This window comes from Acomys russatus, chromosome 13 (genome assembly GCF_903995435.1).
Source record: "Acomys russatus chromosome 13, mAcoRus1.1, whole genome shotgun sequence".
Lineage (NCBI taxonomy): Eukaryota > Metazoa > Chordata > Mammalia > Rodentia > Muridae > Acomys > Acomys russatus.
The window spans coordinates 16,141,252-16,154,514 of NC_067149.1; the positions used below are offsets into that span (position 1 = coordinate 16,141,252).

A 13,263-nucleotide genomic window follows, 5' to 3' on the forward strand; every position below is an offset into this window, starting at 1 on the left:
CCATGGTTTAGAAAACGAGCAGATAACAGTGCCTGGTGCCCTCATTTTGGTGACATAAAACAACAATAGGAAATAATCTTGATATTTGCTATACAAATCCACACTTGTAAAGTCACCCCATAATGGAAACCTTTCTCTTAGGCTTTCCAGACACAGTTTGGGCCACTGGAGAGTAACTCAAAATGGAACCTAACACAAGCCTTGGTCACACAGCCATGTGCCATGAGAAAGAGTCACCTGCTTCACGCAAGAGGTGTCTTTCACTGATTCTTTTTTCTTTGATGTTGTTGTTTATTTCGTGTGTATGGATGTTTTGCTTGCATGTATGTATATGTACACCACAGGTATAGCTGGTGCCCTTGGAGGGTGTCAGGTCTCCTGGAACTGGAGTTATAGTTAAGCCACCATATGGATACTGGCTCCACTGGAAGAGCAGCCAGAGCTCTCAGCCACTGAGCCATCTCTCCAGCTCCCATTTTACCAATTCTTGTAAACGCGTCTCATAGATTGTCAATATCCTTGCTCATTTTTGCTCTCCTTTTTGTTTATCTGAATATAAATTTCTCACCAATTTTGCTGTCATAAATACACTTTTATTGTTTTGACTCTGGTTCCAACAGCCCAGCCTCTCCAAGCAATCCTCTGTGGTTAGCACGTGAGAGCTGAGTGTGACGTCCTGCGCATGTCTCAGAGCTGACCGCAGCCATCTGACGAAGCAAGTCAGCCACATAGAAAACAAAGAACTGAGGTCTTGGCCTAGCTCTGGCCTGGGGTCCTGAGACGTCGTCCCACACCTTAAATGTCTCCTTTGGACCTTGTCATGCAGTAGAAGATTCCAGTTCACTCTTCCCACAGTAGACTAACACAACCCTTTGAGCACAGCACACGGTTGCAAGTGTCCTGGTGTGTTCCTGCTCATGCTCATCTTCTGCTATTTGCTGAGGGTCGTGGCACTTCCCTCCTGTCCACACCCTAGGAGGTGATCCTGCTTCCTACTCATCACGAGCACGGAGAGATGGGGTGGGGTTGACCGTCCCTGCCACACACCTCAGACCCTCAAGCATCCGTCTTTGTCTTGGGCTCCTTCATTGATTTCACAAACTCCTTGACTTCCTCCTCCAAGACCTTGTTCCTCCTCTCCACGTCCTCCCGCGAGAGCGCTCGACATTTCGAAGGCTAATTTCCAGAGCCGCAAACTTCTTCTTCTCCCTCTCCAGCTCTTCGCTGAGCCTCACCACCTTAGCCCAGACATCGTAATTTTCCTTCTCCAGACTGCAAGGAAAGAGACCAAAGTAACACCAGAGCGTTCAATCTAAAGCCATCCTTCATGGCCCCTTGCTATGTTCACAACCTCTTGTCCGTTTGCCTGAGACGCAAGAAGCCAATCTCCCTCCAGGAGAAGACTTTACAGAAAACCTCAGGTCCCAAAGCACCCAGAGCCCCACCTAACACCCTGCTGACACCCCTAGTGTCACTGTGTTTCAAGTCACTTTATGTATTGCATATGTATCTTTGCCTAGACAAAATATTTGAAAGAAAGAGAGCCATCTTTAATAGGTCTCTGTTTCCACCTTGTAGCACCTTGCGTTTTGTCTAATTCAGCTAAAGCTGTGGATGCTCCACATTCTAGACCTTTACCATCTCTGAGCACATGGCGCATCTTTACCGTGTCCCAGTGGACAGCCAGGGCCAGAGCCCTTCCTAGCTAAGAGCCTCCTGGGATGAAGACTTGAAAAAAGCAAAGGGACACATACTTTGGGGACCATGGGTCCTGGGTCCCACTGCAACTCCAAATCCTGCCCCAGGTTGGTGAACTATAGGTTTCCTGAACTGCTGTGACATTCATAGCTAAAATCCCAGTACAGCCCCAGGTGCCCATCCCTAGGCATGCAGAACTAAGCCCCAGGCATGAACAGACATAATCTGTTATTTAAGCCTAGGAAGGAAGTTTCTGGTCAGTAGGTGAAAATCAAATTGTGTGATTGGAAATCTGCTTCAGCATTTCATCCTCTGGGTGCTGCCCCCCCTTCCCCACCCTCATTCAGTCAGTGCTGTCCCCCCTCCTCCCCAAGCAGCCTGCCAATGCTCATCTGCACACATAAGTTCCCATCTGAGCCCATGCCTCAGGTTCTGTGTTCGTGGCTGGTGCTGTGTGGCACCCCTCTCAGAGTCGTGCCTGCCCCCTGTCTGCCTTGCTATCCTGCAGTCGGTTTTCTCCTTCCTTTAGAGCCTTGCACTATAGAGTCCGTCTTTTCCCTCCAGCTTCTGATCCTCCTTCTGCCTTGGAGAATGGGAGACGCCACTCTGGACCCTGACTACTGGCTGCAGCAGAGAGGACAGTCTACAGGAACTTGAGAGCTACAGTGGCCTGGGTTCAAGGTTCAAATCCCAGGCCCACGCCAATCGTCTGTGTGACCCTCAAGAGTGCTTTGATGCTCCTGGAGCCCCTGATGCTTCTGATAAATGGGGTGCTTCCTATATGGGTTCAATCAGAAGGCACTGCCAAGCTGATAATTCTCCTCCCGCGGCCACGGGTGGGCTAACGGGTGTCTCAGACTCTGCTGTGTTCGGGAGGAGCAGACCTTCTCTATGGTGGCCATTCCTCCTTCTGCTTGTCACTGGCATTCAGCCTAGGGCACAATGAGAGCCTTTTTCTGGGACTGATTTGCTACCTGATGTCACAGAATCTTGTAGTTTTACAAATGGTTGGTTTTAGGCTGTGTGTTTTGCTTAGGTATGGACCAATGAATGGGGACTCACAATAGTGTTTCTTTCTGGTACCTAAATCTTAACAGAAGTATCCATAAATATAAAAGCCCATTATGCTCATTATGACAAGTTTTCCTGTGGGTCAGTTTGGACTAGGATTACCTCTCTGAGAGAGAATTTGCCTGGGGAAGGAGCCACAGCAATGATTGAACATGGTGTGACAACCCTAAGAGTGCTGTAGTGGCCCACACAGCTTGGCAGTAACCATCAGCTAATTAGCCTTAAGTGTGTACTCAACAAGCAGGAAACCATGCTTGGTACAGACACCTGGCTAACTACTCAGGGGTGGTGAATCCATGGGTCTTAGAGGAAAATCTACAACCAACCTTTTGTCAAACCAGCATGCTCCCTAACAACACTCTAATTTGTAAACATAAGTGTAGTCTTCACCCCTCGTCAACGAAACTTCTCTTTTTGAGACAGACCAAGACCACTGCAGAAAACCACAGGCAACCAAAACGCAGATTAATGGATCCCACTCCCAGTGGACACATCTACGAAACGCTCCCACAAATGAAGGCTCTAGGAACATTGTGGAAGAAGGGGCAGAAAGATTGTTAAGAGCCAGACGATTGGTCAGGGACTTTGCTGAGAGATTGTGCCTCCTGCTACTCAAGGGCTAAATCTGCAAGTTTTCACCAACATGGCTCCCTAAGCACTGGCATGCCAAAGTGAATGGGTTGGGGGGGGGCGGGGAAAACCACAAGGCCTCAACTCGATAACAACTGTTACCCAATACCAGATGATCAGCCCCGAAAACATACATTAATAGGGAGCACTATGAAAGTTTCCTCAGCCCAGTTAGGCATGTTCACCCTCAAAAGGCTATGTGGGCTTCACACCTAAGTTTCCATGGATCCCATCGGAAGCATAAGATTTTCACTAACTTATCCATCCCATGTCGCTCCCTTTGTCCTTTCCTTTACTAGGGTTGGCTGCTGAAGATTACTCAGTCGCCTGAAATATTTTTATACTGTGACATTTTGGAAGGTAGGGACGATACCTTAGTGTACTCAGTGGCCCTCTGCACCCGACTTACTTTTTAATCTGTTCCTCATACGTCTGCCTCTGAGTTTCTATTTCCTTTTGTAGGTGCTGGACCACCCTCTGCAAAGAATCAAGGTCGTCCTCTGCAGAGTTCTTGCTTCCGGACTCCCTGTCAGAGTCTGTGCGGACAACAGCGTTTCTCTTGGAGTCACAGGCAGGAGGGGAGAGTGCACCTGTTGGGGTCCCTTGGGACCCCAGCGGCGGGGGGCCAGGGACATTATCATAGGTAGAAGTCCGCTGGTCGTCGGAAAGGTGGCGCAAGTCTTGGGACATAGTTCTCCTGTGCCCTTCCCTTGCCTTAGCCTCTGAAGACGGAGACCAGAACTCATTTTTAAAGATTTCCAGTTTGCTGCTCGTCGTGGCTTGGAAAGCGGATGTCAGGAAACACTTCCGGTTGGGGAGAGTTTGAGTCCTTTTACGGGATTGCACCTTCCAGTCACCTGGGTTTTCAGTGGCGGCTTTTCCACTGTCTTCCTGATGTTGGTCACCCGGCTGTGGTCCAGTGGGGCTAGTGGCATCAGGACTACTTGCCTGGAAAAAATAACCATGGATGTTAATATAAGTTGGGGTTTTTTTCCCTTTCTGTGTGCCATGCCCCCAAGATAAGTATTAGAGACCGGAAAGGAAATGTCTCTTAGTCACATACCTGTGACACCCGCCCTCAGTGGGTCACCTCAGTTAATTTTCTGCATGATAGTTTGCCATGAGCATGTTAGAGTTAAGGTTCTTATTCAAGCTCTAGAGAGGAGGCACAGACCTAAAACATTTGCTCCACTAGTATGAAAAACCCTAAGCTAGGATCCTATCATGCAGTGTTATCATTTGGAACTCAAAGCCCAAAACCCGTAAAGAAAAGTTCAATCAACCCCATTGAATGTATTTCCTTGACCTCCAAAAATTAAGAGCAAGACAAGGCAAACAAGCCTCTGCAATAAGTAAAAAGCCAAACAGCAAGCTGGCAAACGCTTTATGATGCATCCCACTGACAGTGAAGGTCTCCTGCTGGCGACTCCCCTGTTGTAGTGATCTTATATATGTTGAAAAGGAGCGTAAATCAACAACCAAGAAGAAATGGGCAAAGAACTTCAAGAAGAGATAGTTTGTGCTGGAGAGATGGCTCAGCGGTGAGAGCACTTAGGGCTGCAGAGGACCCAGGTCCCAACCACCATAATCAATCTCCCAGGGATCTGATGCTCCGTTCTGGCCTCTGTAGGCTTCTGCCTGCGTATGGTGCAATATACTCAAGCAGGCTCACATATATACACATCAAATAAGTAATAAATAATAAATGTTTCAAAAAGCAAACTCCCAAATATTCACAGAGGAAAAACTGAACTGACCCTTGCACTTTAAAAAAAAAAATTTAAGACTCTTTTCATAAGAAATAGGAGAGACTCAAGTTAAAATTACTAAATTATCTGTCCTTTTGTGAGATGGGGACACCCTGAAACCTGACAGCATACACCATGAAAAATAAGTCTTTTCATGCTTTGCCGTGAAAGTATAAAATGGCACGGATGCTAACACTAGTTATTAACATGGCATAGTTAAGTCCACGGACCTTTCTTGGCCTCTCAGTCTATTTCTGAGACTATCCCAGAACCATCTCTTCCTGAATACGAACTGTAGTATGGACAAGGTGAGTCACGGCAGCCCTGTTTGGGGTGCAAAGCTGACCTGTTGGTCCCAGGGACTGTGGAGGGGATCACAGTGCGGCAGTGCATGGAACACCGTACAACTGCCAAAAACGAGGCCATGTGGGCAGGTATGTGTGCACTGATATGTACTATGGTTTCTAACACAATACCGGTAACTTTTCAAATGTGAGACACAGAACAGGGGAAAATATAAATTTTGTATTATAGGGAGAAATAAGAAAACAGTTTCTCTTTACATCTTATATTTGCATAAAGGAAGAACTGAAGGGTAAGGAAAAAGCTAACACAGCAGGAAAGGCAGGGTGTGTGAGAAGGGAGGCATGGCGGCCAACACTGCTAACTTGTCACGGTCTAGATTCACTATAGAAACGGTCCTCTGGGCATGCAGTGAGGAAGAACCACCTCAAGTGTGGGCAGACCACCACAGGGGCTTGCTTCCTGCACTGAAGTAAAGGGAGAACAGGAGCTGGCCACCAGCCTTCCTCTCTCTGCTCCCTGACTGTGGGTCCACTGTGATCAGCTGCTTCATGCCTTTGATGTCACGGCGTCTCTGCCACCGTGGATCCTTCGGGTATAGCATCATCGATCGCTCCTCCAACTACAAGCTGCCGTGAGCCTTTCCCTTCCTAAGTTTTTGTTTTGTTTTGTTTTTTGTTTTTTGTTTTTTGTTTTTCTTTTTTTGAGACAAGGTTTCTCTGTGTAGCCTTGGCTGTCCTGGACTCACTTTGTAGACCAGGCTGGCCTCGAACTCACAGCGATCCACTTGCCTCTGCCTCCCGAGTGCTGGGATTAAAGGTGTGTGCCACCACCGCCCAGCTCCTGTCAGGTACTTTGTTGCTGCAATAGTGTAAGAACTAACTCAGATGTGGCACCGCACTTCTCAGCTGATGTCTTTCTATGATTGGGTTTTAGAGCCATGTGGCTACATATAAAATCAAATTGAAAAAGAGAAAAAAAAAAAAAAGAGTCCCATTTAAGATGGGAAAGTCAGGGGCTAGGGTTCCTTCTAGCCAGTCCCCTACTTTGGTAGGAGCATGTGGCCTTGAAGTGGGACTAGGACCTCTGACATGATGCCACCGTGGTCACTCTCTCCTGCCTCAGATCCTCAGCAAATATAAATGTGTGTGACAAATCGCTCCCTGCCCCCAATGTTGTGGTGTGGATGGACTCCAACGCTGATCCATTTACTTTCTCAGCACGGCGGTTGCCCTGTCATTACAGGGCCCTGTCAAAGAGCAGAACCATCCCTGTGAAGGACTGTGGGAGACTGGCTAACAGAGCCTAAGAGACTTTAAATGTAACTTAGTTTAGAGTGTTTGTAAGATGCCTGTAGCCATACAAAACCCCTCCAAAATAAAACTACACTCACCACAACTCATCCTGCCCACCGCTCCGCCCCCCCCCCCCATCTTTAGAAGCATCATAGTTGTCTTGGTCAACTAGAAATTTAAATTTTATTACTTAGCCACATATTTTTTTAAATCAAGCTGTCATAAAAAGTCTATGCATTCCTTTAAAAAAATTTTGTTCCTAGAAATACATGAAAATATTTGACCTTTGGGAGTTGTCACCCTTTAATAGCCTACATGCTGGAGAGCGCAAAGTCTGGCAACACTGAGAACATGAGCGCTAAGGCCTCTGTCCAAGCGAGGGCCTGACACTGCCGAGGCAGCTTATCAGGGAGCGAGGGTGAGCACACGAACACATCCCCTGCTCTGAGGAAGGAATCACGTTCACTGTAAGCAGAACACCCGTCCCTTCTGGACATTTCCTTAGTCTGCTCAGCATCTCTTACCAAAACATGCGCAATGCTGTACTGACTTTTTTTCTTTCTGCTGAACTTCCCCAAAAGCCCAGCCTGTGGGGGACTCTCACACATGTTGCTAGCCCCGGCCTTGCCCACTGTATTCTGACAGGTCCACCCATGGCCCCAGCATCACTCCTCAAGCCCCAGCCTCAGAATGCCCAGACCAACGGATGACGGCGGCAGGCATCTTACCGTGCTGCTGAAGCTGTCTGCTCTGGAAAGTGGCGGGTCTTCCGTGGCATCCCATCCCACAGAGCTTCGGGGCACTGGGGCCTTCTTGGCATCGTTTTTCTGGGCAGCGGGTGACAGTGGCGCATCCTTCGACTTGGGAAAGAGGACTTCATGGTCTCTGATCATCATGGCCATCAGTCTTTGGATCTGAGGAGTTCCTGGAAAAGAGAACACCTCTGCAGTGCCGGTCCGTGGAACCGGAGCCTGGGAGCACTCAGGGGTCGCCAACTACCCATAGGATGCTTCCACACTGCCCTGGAAACTACAGACTTTGTTTGCTCTAGTGGAACCCCTTTTAATTGTTTGGAATAGAATCTTTTTTTTTTTTTTTTTTTTTGTGACAGGATGTACTAAGACAAAGCTATATAAGGGGGACAATGCAAATGAGCCACGGAGGACATTTTCTACCTATATTTCTCTGGGTCAGGTTTGAGTCAGGCAACAGGGAATAATAACAGTCAAAAAAAAAAAACCCCCCAAAACCAGGAATCTTTATCTCTCGCTGTGGTCCTCAATGTGGTGCTGTCTTCTTATTACTCCACAAGCAAACGGGTTTCAGGAACACTTCCTCCCACATGCATGACAGACGCGAATCCTCTGCGTATTGAGCCAAGACAAAACCTTAGAAAGCCTTTCAGCCTAGCCTTACAGCCACCTTTTTGTGAAACCGGCTTATAAAAACCAAACCCTGCCTGCTCTTCTTGCCTAAGGGTGTTTTTAAAGTCCTAAAAAGCCTGGGAAACACTAGTTAGTTGGTTTGAGGTTAGACTGCTCTCCTCTGTGACCGGTGAGCAGAGGACATTATTTCCTGCTGTTGGCACCAATCAGAAGACATGGTGAGCCGGGCGTGGTGGCACACGCCTTTAATTCCAGCACTCGGGAGGCAGAGGCAGGTGGATTGCTGTGAGTTCAAGGCCAGCCTGGTCTCCAAAGAGAGTCCAGGACAGCCAAGATAACATAGAGAAACCCTGTCTTGAAAAATCAAAAACAAGAAAACCAAAACCAAAACAAACAAACAAATAAAAAACCAAAACAGAAGACAAGGTGGCAAGCTCAGTGAGCTGTAGAGCAGGACACGGCCACTAGGGGCAGCGTTCTCTCCGTCACTTCCAATGTACCTCTCCATTGCAGGCTCAGCCTGCATACCTCGCATGATCACAGCTGGGTCTTCAACCTTCGACCTGATGAGGTTCACTCCGATGACAGTGGCCAGGTTGTCCACGCTCATCTTGTTGACAGCACAGTTCATCTGGATCTCATGCAGAAATCTGTGGGCAACAATAGGAAACTCCGGTATGAACAGCGGGAAGTGGCCAGGAGAGCATATTCCCTGGACCCAGCACATACACTTGTTGAATTCTAGCTCTTTCCCCTGTTTCAGGAATGGAGAGAACAGGCTCGGCCTGCAAAGGTTTAGCTTGAGTCTGGAAGTTCACGAGCGAAGGACAGATGAGGAGCCAGGATGTTCAGTTGCGGGGGTGGGGGGCGGGGGCTGGAGGTGAGACTCTCACAGCAGGGGTGGCTCAGGAGGAAGCAGTGACTAGAAAGACCCCGGAGGGTGTCCAGCAGCTTCGGTGTCTTGCCTTTGCCTCTCACTTCTGGCTTCCCCATTCTACTGTTGTCTCCAGAGAGGAGCAACGTGTCAGCGAGAGGGTCTTAGACGTGGCAGGCGACCCCGTGGCGCCTCCTCATTCCCAGCATCCGGCTGGAGAATGGGGCATCTCCCCCTCTCAGCAGCAGCTCGGGCCCACTATATTCCTACCCACAGGAAGCCCGAGACCCTAAGATTGGTCGGAAAAACGAAAAAGACTAAACAGATGATGAGTAAAGGAATTCTAAATATCTTTTTAAAAAACATTTAAAAGTGGGTAGACTGAAATACCATAAAACTCCACATTTGGAGAATTTAAAATATATATATGTTCAAATGATTAAAAAAAAATTCTGAGATATTATGGGATAATTTCTCTTGTGACAAAAGACACGCTTCTTGTGGGTATAAAAACATTCTTCTGCAGTTACACTGATGTGTGTGTGTATCTATCGGAAGACAAAACACCAAGAGGAGACATCGCTGGACATGGGGTTGCGTCTACTTTTGGTTCTTATTTACAGTTCTTGTATCTTTGTGGTTTCCAGATTAAGCCAGCATCATCTTTATAACCTGGAAGTTAAATCACTGTGTTTTGTTTTTAAACAAAGACAGCATTGAGATGTGTATGGGGTGAAGGTTCCCACCACAACAGATCTGGACTGGTCCACCTGCCAGGTGTTGCCACAAGGACCTCCTCACACAGTAGGTCCTCAGAAAGGGCTGCAGGGAACTATAAATGCTGGCCTAGAATGAATGTCTCCAGGGTGTTGGCTTTAGGGGTGACAGGGATTCCAGGTTCTCTTACATGCCCTGGGACAGGTCTGAAGGAGAGAGCACGTTGGTTCTGTGTGCAGCTTCTAAGGGGTCCCTGATGCTTTTGTGCAAACAGAACAATCTCCATGCTACGTGGACAGATTAGAGTTCTCTACCGTTCTAGACCAGAGTCCGTGACCTTAGAGAAAAGCTTCCGCCTCTAACCAGGACTGCTTTCCGGTGTGGCTGGGAGCTGGAGTCCCCCCCCCCCCCCCATCAGGAGACTCACCTGCAGATGTAGCTCAGGAGGCTATAGTTGTCCCGGGGAAGGATGGAAAGCTGCTTCACCAACTCCTGCTGAGCCTGCAAGAGAGAGATTGTTGGCATTTAAGCGAGCCTGCTGCCCATCTCTCAGCAACGAATGTAGGGGCCACGTCTGTGTAGGAAGAGCACTTGGCTTGTCTCTCCTGTTCCTACAGTTTTGTGACTTAAAATAAGTTACTTTTAAAAAGTAACTATGAATTCTCAGAAAGCTGAAGGCTGACCTCGTCTTGAACTTCCTAAGTAACAAAGGATGACCTTCGACTTCCAATCCCCCTGTCTCCACCTCTGGAGTGCTGAGATTAGAGGTGTGTGCCACCACAGCCAGTCTGTACCAGGCTGAGAATCAATCTCAGGGCTCTGTACATTCTAGGCAAGCGCTCTACCGATGGAGATACAGTGCCAGCTGCAATATATATATATATATATATTTTTTTTGTATTGTGCATTTTAAAAGTCTGGACTAGTGTCTCCCACTCACTCCTGACCTCGAGCTCCTGTAAGTGTGCACTACTCGCTAACTCACACCTGTGATTTTTTTTTCAATGAATGAGCTATGATGATCCAATAAGCCATCAAATCCCTTAAAAGTAGTGACAAAAATTGTTTTTTGTGAGGGCTTCAAAGCCCTGTGGTCTGGCTGGGAACTTCTGGGGCAAAGGTCAGACTGGCCGCACTGGAGTGGGCAGCTTAATTTCCATGGTGGCTGTAGATTTCAGATGTGGCCAAAGATCACATGTTCCAGGGAGAGGAAGGACAGGGCTTTTTGCTCTTGCCAACCACAGCTGCCTACAGAGCCTGTGATCTGCCTCTTATGACATGTGGGATGGCATGACCCCTGTCTGATGGCACATAGGATGGCATCTAGCATGAAGATCTTCCAATGCCCCTGAAGTCAAGAGTTTTCATATCTCCTCTCTACCCCACAACACCCACACCTCAGGTACAAATACCCCACAGCAGACTGTGCAGCCTACATGTTGGCTGCATCATCACCACTCTCTTCCCTTCCTAGCTTTGAAACAGGCTTTTGTGACAGGCTCTCCATTATCGTGTCTCTCCACCAGCCCTCAGCCCCGGATACTGGGATGGCAGCTTTCTCCCTGACTCAGGTGTCTGTGACTCAGGTTATATCACACACACACACACACACACACACACACACACTCACTCACACCTCCCAAAGAACAGAGAAAAAGCTGCTCACTATCCCCCTTCCCCCCCCAAAAAAAATTTAAGTTACTAATTAGATGCATGTGCCGTGGTCCTCCTAACAGTCCTAGGCAATGCAGGCAAGAACACTGTCAAAATTTGTGCTGCTCCACACAGTAGCTAATTGCCACATGTAGCTATTTAAGTGTAAATAAAATCGAGAATTTGGCTCTTCTGGTATACTAGCCATATTTTGTGGGCATGATATCGCTTGTGGCTACAGGTTAGCAATGGAACCGTGATAATATTACATCACTATAGCAATCCTATAGGGTTAAGTAAATAAATATACTGAGTCTCAGAGAGTGCACACGAGATGGCAATTCTTAGCTACCAGCCTGACTAGATTTAGATGGACCAATAGATACATCCACAAGGGTGTTTCCAGAAGGTTTAGCTGAGGTGGGAAGACCCACCCTGACGGCCAACAGAAGCATCCCCAGTCTGGGGTTTTGATAAAGAGAAGAAAGCAAGTGGAGCACTAGCATTCACCTCTCTCCGCTTCCTGAATGCAAATATGGTGTGACCCATGGGCCCCCCCTGCCACTCCCCCCACCCCCGCTGCCATGCCTTCACCGCAAACTCTATCCTGAAATGAAGCCAAATAAGCCCTTCATCCCTTCCTCCCTCCCTCCTTCCTCCCCTCCCTCCCTCCCTCCCTTCCTTCCTTCCTTCCATCCTTCCTTGTGTTGCTCCTTCTGATATTTTGCCACTGCAATGAGGCAGTAACTAATACCGTGGAAGAATGACAGTCAAACCCAGGTCTCATGCACCGTTTTGCCGGTGAGAACAGCACCATTGGCCTGGCACTGCTGCGGAAGCCCCAGTCCAACAAAGTATCCTACCAAGGGGTCCGGCCCCCGTGACTCACGCTCAGCCGCTAGAACTCCATTCCGAAAGTTAATTGTGTTCTTCTAAGGGGGACAGTCAGCTAGAGAGACACCAACCTTGGCCTCGTCCGCATTCATGAGCTGCCCACAGAGCAGGAACCCTTCGTACTGGCTCCAAGGGACCACAGGCTCCGGGAGGTCTCGGAGGTAGAGCTTTAGCAGGGAGGCCACCGTGTGCACATCTGTGTCCCTGGAAGAAGGTAAGCTTCACTTAAAGAGCAGGACGCGGGGGCCTCCCACCTCCCCAAGGGACTGCCGGCTCAGAGCATCGACTACAGAGGGCCATGTTACAATAGCCAGAGGCTGGTCAAGCTACGTCAGACCCAGACACCGGCTTCCAGAACAACTCCATGGCATTTCCCTCTGCTTCCACATAGCTGCCTCAAAGGTCATGTTAAGGGTCCCTTTCTTCATTCAGTTCTGTTTAACTATTTTAATCTTTTCTTCTTTCTTATTTCTTTAGGCCACTTAGTACCTTACAATTAGCGATGTCTGGTGTGTGTGTGTGTGTGTGTGTGTGTGTGTGTGTGTGTGTGTGTGTGTGTGTGATATCCTTGGCCCGTGGTCCTCTTTTACTACCCAGCATACTCAAAGCAGCTCTGCAGCCCAGTTATATATTGCCTCAGTAGCTTATTCAATCATAACCAATGAGGAAGTTTACTCTTATCTCGCGTTTTCATTCTTTTCATGGTAAACCTGAGGGATATACCTAGTTCCATCAGGGCCACAGCACTTGGAACACACACAAGTTACCAAACACCGTGGTGGGTGCTGGGATGTGAGAAACCCCAGACTCAGTAGGTCAGAGTGAAGAAAGGGACAGCTTGGGAGACACAGGTGGCTCTTCAGATGGCATTGTCTGTTGGGGGAAATTCTGAAAACTTGCAGGCGTGTTCGCCTGGAGTGAGGAACGGTGGACCCCCCATGAAGGGTCCGAGAGTGCCTACTGATTGACAAGGCAAGGCCCTGTGGTTCTGCTAG

At 48.2% G+C, this 13,263-nt stretch overlaps 1 protein-coding gene across 1 annotated transcript in view; it reads right to left on the reverse strand.

Annotated features, from left to right (window-relative positions):
* Window positions 1-1,056: 1,056 nt before the first annotated feature.
* Arhgap25 (Rho GTPase activating protein 25) overlaps window positions 1,057-13,263 on the reverse strand; it is a 76,436-nt gene continuing 64,229 nt past the window's right edge. The window contains 7 exon segments of the mRNA XM_051154669.1: window positions 1,057-1,155; window positions 1,158-1,272; window positions 3,809-4,347; window positions 7,474-7,670; window positions 8,659-8,780; window positions 10,149-10,222; window positions 12,340-12,472. Coding sequence (XP_051010626.1) covers window positions 1,057-1,155; window positions 1,158-1,272; window positions 3,809-4,347; window positions 7,474-7,670; window positions 8,659-8,780; window positions 10,149-10,222; window positions 12,340-12,472 — 1,279 coding nt within the window.